The sequence below is a fragment of the Miscanthus floridulus genome, chromosome 10 (assembly GCF_019320115.1).
Source record: "Miscanthus floridulus cultivar M001 chromosome 10, ASM1932011v1, whole genome shotgun sequence".
Classification (NCBI taxonomy): Eukaryota; Viridiplantae; Streptophyta; class Magnoliopsida; order Poales; family Poaceae; genus Miscanthus; species Miscanthus floridulus.
Window position 1 is genome coordinate 3,603,382 of NC_089589.1, and position 10,977 is coordinate 3,614,358.

The window sequence follows — 10,977 nt, forward strand, 5'->3', positions numbered from 1 at the left end:
GGCCCCGTTTAGTTCCGAAATTTTTTGGCTTTTGGCTACTGTAGCACTTTCGTTTTTATTTGGCAAAAATTATCCAATTATGGACTATTTAGGCTTAAAAGATTCGTCTCACGATTTCTCGGCTAACTGTGTAATTAGTTTTTTTTTTCGTCTACATTTAGTACTCCATGCATGTGCCGCAAGATTTGATGTGACGAAAATTTTTGAAAATTTTTGGTTTTTGGCTTGGATCTAAACGGGGCCTTACTCCTGTCCTCCTATGCACTGTATGCAAATCAGAGCTTTTGAGGCAGAAGGCCTGGGAACTTTGGTGCTTCTGCTGTGACCACGCTTCCTTGTTGTGAAGTCAACCATGCTGACTGCAGAGCTGGAAACGCGTCTTGAGTATAATATTCACCATTTGCAACTTAAAATAGTGCATGGTAGGTGGGGAAATACGTCGAATTCAAAGTCAGAGACGTGTGAAGTTTGTATTGTCGTACAGAGCCGCTGCTGCTGCAGACCTGACGAATGCCAGGAAATCATCTGGAATGCTCTAGGCATTTCCCCCTTAGATCCACGTACAACAAGTTAGAAGCATTTACTGATTATAAGGTATTATTAAATCCTCTTATTCTGCTCGCAATGCGCCCGAAAAAGTAGAGGTACCAATAAAAACCATTCAACCCCCACTTCGAAAGAAGAGAGGGAGAAGTACAGCCACTCCTAAAGATAATGCTACAAGTAAGCGTTTGAGGAAATCGAGGGCTAAATCCTCCAAATCGGTAAATCCAAACCAACCTTAAGTTGGAAGACACCCAATAGTGGATAAAAATCCAACATCAGGATCAAATCCACAAGCCGGATCAATGGTGCATCCAAATTCTGATCCTGAGATATCGAAACACCCTGACTCCATAGTTTTGGGAAATGTTGAGTCAAATAATGGGGTGAAAGAAATTTCCATCAATTACATAGATTCTGGAGAATCATACGATCGTAAGACTATTGTTGTCAACATGTACTTCTCCGCAGCAATTGCAGAAATCTTTCTCAATGATCCAGATCCCAAGACCATGGCAGAGTGCAAAAAGCGCTCGGACTGGGCTCAATGGAAAGAAGCAATTCAAGCTAAGATAGCTTCGCTCACTAGAAGAGGGGTATTCACATCTGCAATACCTACACCTTCCAAAGTCTTTCCTGTAGGCTTTAAATGGGTTTTCGTCTGGAAACAGAATGAGAACAATGAGGTGGTGAGATATAAAGCGAGGCTAGTAGCACAAGGTTCACGCATAGACCCGTCATTGATTACAATAAAACCTATTCTCTAGTAATGAGTGGAATTACTTTTTGATACTTAATATCATTGGCAGTTCAAAATCATCTATCTATGCAGTTGATGTATGTGGTGACAACATATCTATATGGGTCACTTGATTCGGACATATACATGAAGGTTCCCGATGGAATCCAAATTCCGAATCCAAACGCAAATCGCAACATGTATTGTGTAAAACTACAAAAGTCATTATATGGCTTGAAGCAGTCGGGATGAATGTGGTACAATCGACTGAGGAAATTCCTTCTAAAGAAAGAATACTCTAACAATGATGATTGTCCATGTGTTTTCATTAAGAAATCTCGAACGGGATTTTGTATTATATCCGTATATGTTGATGATTTAAATATCATTGGCAGCCCAAAGGATATAGATGAAGCACGCAAACATCTAAAGAGAGAATTCGAGATGAAGGATTTGGGTAAGACCAAGTATTGCCTAGGCTTACAACTTGAGCACCGTCCTTCAGGGATTTTAGTGCATCAATCAGCCTATATCCAGAAGATATTGGAGAAATTCAATATGGATAAATCATACCCTAATAAAACTCCGATGGTTGTTCGTTCCTTAGAAATAGGGAAAGATCCATTTAGACCACGGGATATTGGGGAAAAGATGTTGGGCTAGAGATCCCATATCTCAGTGTCATTGACGCACTTATATATCTTGCAAATTGCACCAGGCCTAATATCACATTTGTAGTGAACTTACTAGCTAGGCATAGTGCGGACCCAACTCGCCGTCATTGGACGGGAGCGAAGTGTATCCTCAGATACCTTAATGGCGCCAAGGATCTTGGTTTATTCTTTAAGAAAAATCATGATCCCAGTATGATTGGTTATATTGATGCAGGTTACTTATCTGATCCTCATAACAGAAAATCTCAAACATGATTTGTATTCCTACATGGAGGTACAACTATTTTATGGAAGTCTTCTAAGCAGACTCTGACAGTGACCTCTACTAATCATTCTGAAATTAGTGCTCTATATGAGGCATCACGAGAATGTGTATGGCTTCGAAGAATGATTAACCACATACAACAGTCATGTGGTATTGGTTCAATTGAATCACCTACAATTATCTATGAAGATAATTCCGCTTGTGTTACACAGATGCAATCAGGTTACATAAAGAGCAATATTACTAAGCATATTGTTCCTAAACTGTTTTATCCCCATGAATTACAAGAAAACGGGAAAATAAACATCTTGCAAATCAAGTCATGTGATAATCTCGCTGACCTATTTACTAAGTCCTTACCAACTTCTGTGTTTCAAAAATTGGTACATGGAATTGATATGCGGCGACTTCAAGATTATACTCTTTTCTTTCACAAGTTTTACTTACAATGTTTCTTGTTAAAGTTTTTAATGAGGTAATATTAACATAAGTATGTGTCATATTTCTAATTTTCCCCACCGGGGTTTTTGTGGGAAATATCAAAGACACATATTGCCCTCATAACTCATACATGGTTTTTCCCTGAAAAGGTTTTTCATGTGAGTTATCCAAAAGACAATACCAATAATACGTCGTCATATTTTCTCCTAATTTTTCCGCTAGGTTTTTACAGAAGTTTTTAGCGGCATATCACTTTATATTGCTCGTCATATTTTTCCTGAAATAGTTTTTGGGGGAGTAATCTATATGTCGTATCTCCTATATTTTTTCCCCACTGGGGTTTTTAATGGGATACCAATGACATAATGATTTATTTAAATCACACTCATATATGCTATTTTCTCATTATTTTCCTATAAGGTTTAAATAAGTTTTTATAGCATATCTATACATACATATTCCTTAGATTTTTCCCATAGGATTTTTCGAGGAATTCAAGCATACAACTACATTGATCTCAAAGAAGATTCGATGAGTGTTACGAAACGATGTCCGTTCCTAACAGACACCAGTGATCTCATCAACAGATGAATAAAACTAGTAGTTAGTTAGTATAGCAGTTAACACTATGAAGGGGCATGTCCCTTCGGTAATAGATTGTTCCAGTGAACAATTACATTTCCCCGAACAGTCACGTCTGTACGACATCGGTACGATGCGACCCTTCACTTGTATATATATCTAAGAGATCAATGAAAACAGCAGTTGTTCCCAAATCGTTGTTCATTCCATCTACTTTCAACAGACAACATGCCTCTGACCGTGCGAGGTAAGCTGAGTTTTATGCTCTTTACTACGATTATTAGTTGCACAAAACAGATTCACTGCCTGACCTGCCTGGCCGGGGCCAAACCAGCGCCAGTACTTGCTAGCCGATCGAAAATTGCTGTACTCGGAAATAGACATCTGTGGCGACTCCAGATCTTATTAGGCAGAGCTACACCATGCATCAGGAATGAAGCAACGCAAGGGTTGCATTCTGTGACAATGATACGTATGAACTTAATAATGGCGTTTGGTTTCCTGGCAGGTAACGTAAGCAGTCATGGCAGTAGATGATGGGGGACTAGCGAGAGGATCTCTGATCCCTTGATCTGTGAATATGAATAGATCGTTATCTGATTCCACGGTATCGCTGAGCCGAACCAAGCACCTGTATCACGTCTATCTGATTCCGCCAGTAATGACAGAAGGGTACTACTGCACATTGCGATTGCTAGCCACAAATTAGTATACCTCCAACAGTCTCAAAGAATGGGCACATCAAATCACGGTACAGACATCAGAACGAGAACGTTTTAAAATTGCAAATGGCAAGGATGAACAGGTTACACAATGTCAAGAAAGTAATGATCGCCCTGTTCGTTTGAGCTAGTTTGGCTTATAAGCCATGGCTAAAAGTACTGTTGTTGACTGGTTTGATGTGAGAGAAAAATACTGTTTATTGACTGATAAGCCAAATACGACCAAGCGAATAGGCTGAGGATGTACCTCACCATCAAACCAAGAGCACTGAAAATCATTAGTCCAAAACAACAACGATGACAACAAAATAAAGTCACTAAAATCCTAAACCCTAGATTATACCCAATGAATAACAGCAGCGCGACGGTACAAGCATAAAACTAAGTTTTTGGTTACGAACACTGCAGTAGGGGCTATCAGCACACAAAGGACCATCAGACAATTATCGCTCTCTGACATACTCCCTCCATTCCAAATTGTAAATTGGCGTGCCTTTTTAGATACAATAGCTTTTACTACATTCCTAGATATGACTATGTAAAGACTTACAATTTGGAACATTGGAAGTAAACAGCAGACAAACAAGTACAATTCAACAGAGCACTCTCTAGCGCTAGAGCTATTGGGGACTTTATTGGGCCTGTTGAAAACAAGCTCCCTCTTTAAATCCAACAATCACCTGTCCAATCTATACCACAATACTACTATGGCAAGTGACAGTATTTTTCTCTCCAAACACTGTATTAGGAATATGAATAACGTCCCTTAAAACAAGATGCTCCATATACTAACAATAGAGCCATTCCAGTCACAACTATAACAGCAGCTCCTACTTACAAATAATCATAGCAGAAGTACCACGGGGCCAAAGTGTTTGATAAAAAGGAACTACACTAATCATGAAAGCAAGCAACTCAAGTTGATTGGAAGGAGCATATTGGCAGATTCACTATACTAGATGGGTTAATCAATAAATAAAATTGGCTAGATAGAAATGAGGATTTGCCACTCCATTGTCACACTGACTTGTGTACATGACCAACATTTGAAATATCTCTAAAATTACAGTGAATAGATGACAAATCATCCGAAATTGATAGAATGCATTTGTAGTTCACTTCAGTGTGTAGGATATAGAAAACACATGCACAATTTATTCCCTAGTGCGATTGAGCATCTGCTAGTTAATTAAGATCACTTCAACCTACAAAGATACTAAAATCCCATGTGCCAGTATCTAACATGTGCCAGTATCTAACAGCACTAATGCAATCACTACTTTCATAGTCATGCAATCCATTCAACTAAGCATAAACAGACAGAAACTAGCACAAGTGACTAAACACAAAATGGATACCAATACAAATTGAAAGGCAAACCATGTGCTAGATATAACACTAGATATATAAGATAACAAGCAAAACATACTTCAGAGGCTAACTAATAGGCGATCTCATATCATAATTACTCGATAGATAATAACAAGCAAAAGATACTTCAGAGACTAATTAATAGTCTTCAAAATCTCCTCACATTTGATACCACAATGCCAGTCTAAAACATTAAGGTAAAGCAGAAGCTAGATATAGATAAGCAGCTCCATGGACAGGAAATGAAGCCACGAACAACCAGAACAAACTTGCAAATTTGCGGTCCGGCAAGCAATCGCTCAACGGTAAGACTTCTGGAACCTGGCGCGGGCACCACGACCACCGAACTTCTTGGGCTCGCAGCGCCTGGGGTCGGCGACGAGGAGGGTGCGGTCGTAGCGGGCGAAGATGTCCTTGACCTCCTTCTTGGCGGCCTCGTCGACGTACTTCTGGTAGTAGGCAACGAGCCCCTTGGCGACGGCCTGGCGGATGGCGTAGATCTGCGACGTCTTCCCGCCGCCGCGGACGCGGATCCGCATGTCGATGTCCTTGAACCTCGACCGCCCCGCCAGCAGGATGGGCTCGAAGGCCTTGAGGCGGAGCATCTCCGGGCGGATCAGCTCGATCGGGACGCCGTTCACCTTGATCAGCCCGCGCCCCGGCTTCGTGTACGCCACGGCCACGGCGGTCTTCTTCCGCCCGAAGCACTGGACCGTGCCCGGGGTGGGGCGGCTCAGCACGGACATGGTTGCGGTGGTGGCTACTGGATTCGCAGCGGCGGCGGCGGCGCTAGGGTTTTGGCGGCTTGGGCGAGGTGGGGCGGCGGAGAGAGGAGAGCGCCGGGAGAGAGTGGCGTTTTATAGCCTCGAAGCGTTAGGGTTTTGTGTGGTGCCGCCGCGGCCTGAGAATGGCATGTGGGCCCGTGGAGCGTTTGAGGTCTGGACCAGAGTGGGTACTTAGAGGCCCATGTTGTAGTTAGACGAGACATTAATTGGGCTGGCCCTTTAGAGGCCCATGTCTTGTGATAAAAGGCCATGGGGGTAGGACGCGATGGGGCTAGAGGGTTTCGGCCCTCACGAACACTACTTTTATCCGAGCGAGCCGTCCGGCGGCGCGGCGGCCGGAGCCGCCTCTTCTCCCGTGGCCGTGTTGCCCCCCGCTGACCTCCAAAGGGGTTAGTGGGATGGTGGCGCGGTTGGTGGTGAAAGAGGCGGCTCCCTGAACCAGCTAGCACGTAACACATGGAGCGTAGCTTATATTTATTATTGGCCTATGATGGGACGATGAGAGAGCTTTTGGCAGGTGATGGGTGCAGGCAGTGAGGCAGAGGTACCCATTGAACAGCAGCAACTATAGGGGTTCACGCAGCTTTATCACTGGCCTGGTACCCATTGAACAGTTTGGCTGGTAGCATCGACGTACGCGACCACCGCAAACTGGGTAGCTTTTTTTTTGGCACAGTGACGTACCAGTGAGCTCGACGCCGGTCACTGTGGCGCCGAGCTCGGCGCTGGAAATACTGGCGCCGAGCTCCCTGGCATGTCATTCATCGTGCCCCGGAGCTCGGCGCCAGAGACGTTGGCGCGTCCATTTTCTGAATTCTTTCCGTCAGGGGTCTATTTATGAGAAACTTTCAAAAAAAGGCTAAAATGTAAAAAATTCAGCCGAAAACACAAGGAAGTAGACTGAAGAGAATAGACTGACGTAAAGTATGTCGTGTTAATTCATGGAACTAGGGTTCAACCGCCCCCCTTTACATTGCTCACATGGAGCTCTATTTATACTCATCTGTATCTTTTACAAAGACTAAAATGCCCTCCTAACTACTCAGATCCTAGGGCATATTCCCCTTTCTGTCGATGTTTTACCACCGGCAACCCGTCACGGGGTACCCGGGACGGTGATTTGTTCGGAGGGGTATCGGCGTTTGCAGGAACTCGATGGTAAACGCAGGGAGACAACGATTTATACTGGTTCGGCACGCCGGAAAGTCACGGCGCCCTACGTCCAGTCTGGTGTGGATAGTATATTGCGCCCTGCGCTATTTGTTATGTTGCGAGGTATGTTGCGGTTGTGAGTTCTGTCGGTTATGTGTGTGTCCTGATCTAGGGACCCCTGTCCTCCTTTATATAGTCCAGGAGAGGCGGGAGTCCTAGTCGGTTACAAAGTAGAGATCCTAGTAGGATTACGTGCAACTAATTCTAGTAGGATTACATATGGGGAATCCTAGTTAGACTAGGTCTTCTTCTCTCTTCTCCGTGGGAAACCCCATGGGTCCCGTATCGACAAGCCCCCGAGCATCTCATGGATGAGCTTCAGAAGCCTTCTTGTTCTTCTTGGTCTTCGTTGAGTTGTTGTTAATCCATTCCAGGTTCTTCTTGAAGTGAAACCTTGAGATGGTCTTCTTTGTCTTTTCTTCGGCTGATGTGCACTTTTGGACAAAAGTGCACTCAGTGAGTGTAGCCCCCGAGCCTCTTGCTTGTTGGGACAAGAAGCCAGAGGGTCCCTTTAGTCTTCTTGGTTGCTCTGAGTTCTTTTTTGGTGGGTGCAATTTTTCGTAAAAATTGCACTCACTGAGTGTAGCCCCCGAGCCTCTTGCTTTTGCTTACAAAAGTTGGAGGGTCCAGATTCTTGTCTTCAAAAAATTTTGGGGGGTTATGTATCCTGCAGCCCCCGAGCCTTCTCCGAGTACTTTTCTTTAGAATAGAAATCGGATGAAGGGTCTTGATGTGTTGTCTTTGTTGTAGTCTTGAGTACTTGTATTCTTGGTCTTTCATCCTTGAATTCGAGCCCCCGGGCGTAGTTGAAGCGAATGCCGAGCCCCTGAGCTTAGTGTTTGACTAAGCCGTGATGCTCTTCCGAGTTGTTTTTATTCATCCAGGTCATTTCTAGACTTCTCTGGTTCTTGATGTACCTCTTCCAAGTTGTTTGCGCTTCGTCCAGGTTCTTTCTGAACTTGTATGTACCTCATCTGGGTTGTTTTTTATTCATCCGGGTCGTTTCTAGACTTCTCTGGTTCTTGATGTACCTCTTCCAAGTTGTTTGCACTTCGTCCAGGTTCTTTCTAAACTTGTATGTACCTCATCCGGGTTGTTTTTTTTATCCGGATCCTTTCTAGACTTCTCTGGTTCTTGATGTACCTCTTCCAGGTTGTTTGCACTTCGTCCAGGTTCTTTCTGAACTTGTATGTACCTCATCCGGGTTGTTTTTTATTCATCCGGGTCGTTTCTGATCTTGTCTGTACCTCATCCGGGTTGTTTTCTGATCAATCCGGGTTCTTTCTGAATTTGTCTTGGTACTTGCAGCACCTCTTCGGGGTTGTTTGCGCTTCGTCCAGGTTCTTTCTAAACGCTTGTCTTGGTCCTTGCCGCACCTCGTCGGGGTTCTTTTTTGATCAATCCGGGTTCTTTCTGATCTTGTCTTGGTCCTTGCCGCACCTTGTCGGGGTTCTTTTTTTATCAATCCGGGTTCTTTCTGATCTTGTCTTGGTCCTTGCCGCACCTTGTCGGGGTTCTTTTTTTTATCAATCCAGGTTGTTTCTGGACTTGTCTAAGTAAAATAGCTCTCAAGAGCGTGTTTTCCCCGATCTCATGGTATAGATGTAGCTCTCCTGCATGTTAAACATAAAAATATATTGTAAATGACATTCCGGATATGAAGTCGGGAGCATGTCCCATATTTGAATAATCAATCAGGGGCGGACCCCGGCATTATGAAATGTATATAAATTTTTTGCGTCTTGCTCTTGCTAGGCCATGCAAATTCCTCAGGTAGTGTCCTGTTACGTTTAAGCACTTGAATCTCTGGCGTATGGTTCAGAGGTTCATGACGTGACCATGTGAGCCTGGCACTCGGTTCGTGACCGTCCATGTGAGTAGACAAGCTTCACGGATTAAGGCGTGTTCTACCTGAGGAATTCGGCGACCGTTAAGAGAAGACCTAGAGTACTATGTTTGCTCGCATGATGATTTGACTTTAGAGCACTATGTTTGCCCGCATGATGATTTTTTGTGTCTTCCCTTGCTAGGTCGGTTAATTCTCTGGGTAGTAGCCTGTTATGTTTAAGCACTTGAATCTCGCGTATGGTTCAGAGGTCCATTGACGTGACCACCCATATGGTTCAGAGGTTCTTTGATGTGACCATCCGTATGGTTCAGAGGTTCATTGACGTGACCATCCATTCGAGAAAACAAGCTTCATGAATTAAGGCTTACTATCCGAGAAAATTAACAGCCGTTAAGGGAAGATGATATGGCCACAGAGGCATACGAATAATATCCGGAATATATAAAAAATGAGGCGTGACTTAGCTTGGTTCGTGGCCGCGTTGTCTAGTCGGCGCCATGGCCAAATAGTGGATTACTGCAGCCAGGTAGTTGGAAGTAGTTTATTGAGGATCTTGGCGGAGTAGCCGACGAGTTGTCGTAGTCGTTGTGACAGTTGATCTTGTGCGAGTCTTCTTCGCATGTACAACGATCCTTGTGTCCGGGTTGGACTCGAAACGCTAGCAAGTCATGTGTGGCTACTGCATACGGGGAGATTTGTCCTCTGTTTGGAAATTGATTTGCTGTCTGCTGTTGACATGTCCTTGTTTGATTGTGCGTGGAGTCAGTCGGAGTTGGCACCTGGACTCTAGCAGTTGGCTGATTGTAAATTGAAGCCCAATATATCTTGGTCTTGCTTGCTTCTTCAGTTTGGGCACCACATGAGCTTGCTTTCTTGTTAGCTTGCTTGCTATAAGCTTGTTGGCTGTAGGCGCACGAGTACACATGCACACTAGCTCCAGTACACGCACCAAGTCCCACGAGTATATGTGCACAGTACAAATACGTAGCTTGAATGTCTTGAACTGTCCTCTAGTATATATCCTTGATTGACCCGACTAATTGCCGAGTAGAAATAGAATCAGACTCGACAAAAACAGATTGGAGATTAGTCAGACTTGGTGAGTTGAAGTCGATCAAGTCGGCACCGGTAGTGTTGGACTCGGCGAGTTGATTTACTTGTTGTAGGGGCGTAATCTGATTTGGCGTGAAGGAGTTGGAGCCGACACTTGGAACTCTGGATGTGGCACTCGAGTTGTTTGGAGAGCTTGAGTTGTTGCGGACATGAGCTTTATACGTGCATGTCGTGTGGATGTTAACAGGCACGTGTTGCTTTCTTGTGTGTCTTGATGGTACGTGCATGCCCGACGCCAGTTAGTCTTGCATGTAGATTGGATCTTGCATGCATGGAACGTGCGACGAGGCAAATCTTGATCTTGAGGTCCACCGAGCTCTCGAACGCAAAGCGCCGAGAACCCCTACCTGGCGCGCCAGCTGTCGATGTTTTACCACCGGCAACCCGTCACGGGGTACCCGGGACGGTGATTTGTTCGGAGGGGTATCGGCGTTTGCAGGAACTCGATGGTAAACACAGGGAGACAACGATTTATACTGGTTCGGCACGCCGGAAAGTCACGGTGCCCTACGTCCAGTCTGGTGTGGATAGTATATTGCGCCCTACGCTATTTGTTATGTTGCGAGGTATGTTGCGGTTGTGAGTTCTGTCGGTTATGTGTGTGTCCTGATCTAGGGACCCCTGCCCTCCTTTATATAGTCCAGGAGAGGCGGGAGTCCTAGTCGGTTACAAAGTAGAGAT

General features: G+C 44.4%; 1 protein-coding gene across 1 annotated transcript; it reads right to left on the reverse strand.

Moving 5' to 3' along the window:
* Window positions 1-5,423: 5,423 nt before the first annotated feature.
* Window positions 5,424-6,178, reverse strand: LOC136487514 (small ribosomal subunit protein uS9). Its single transcript, XM_066484635.1, has one exon. The coding sequence runs from the start codon at window positions 6,081-6,083 to the stop codon at window positions 5,637-5,639; it is 447 nt and encodes a 148-aa protein (XP_066340732.1). The 5' UTR covers window positions 6,084-6,178; the 3' UTR covers window positions 5,424-5,636.
* Window positions 6,179-10,977: the final 4,799 nt, after the last annotated feature.

Coding starts and splice junctions, on each gene's coding strand:
- LOC136487514 (XM_066484635.1), bottom strand. CDS start 6,083: ATGTCCGTGCTGAGCCGCCCCACCCCGGGCACGGTCCAGTGCTTCGGG.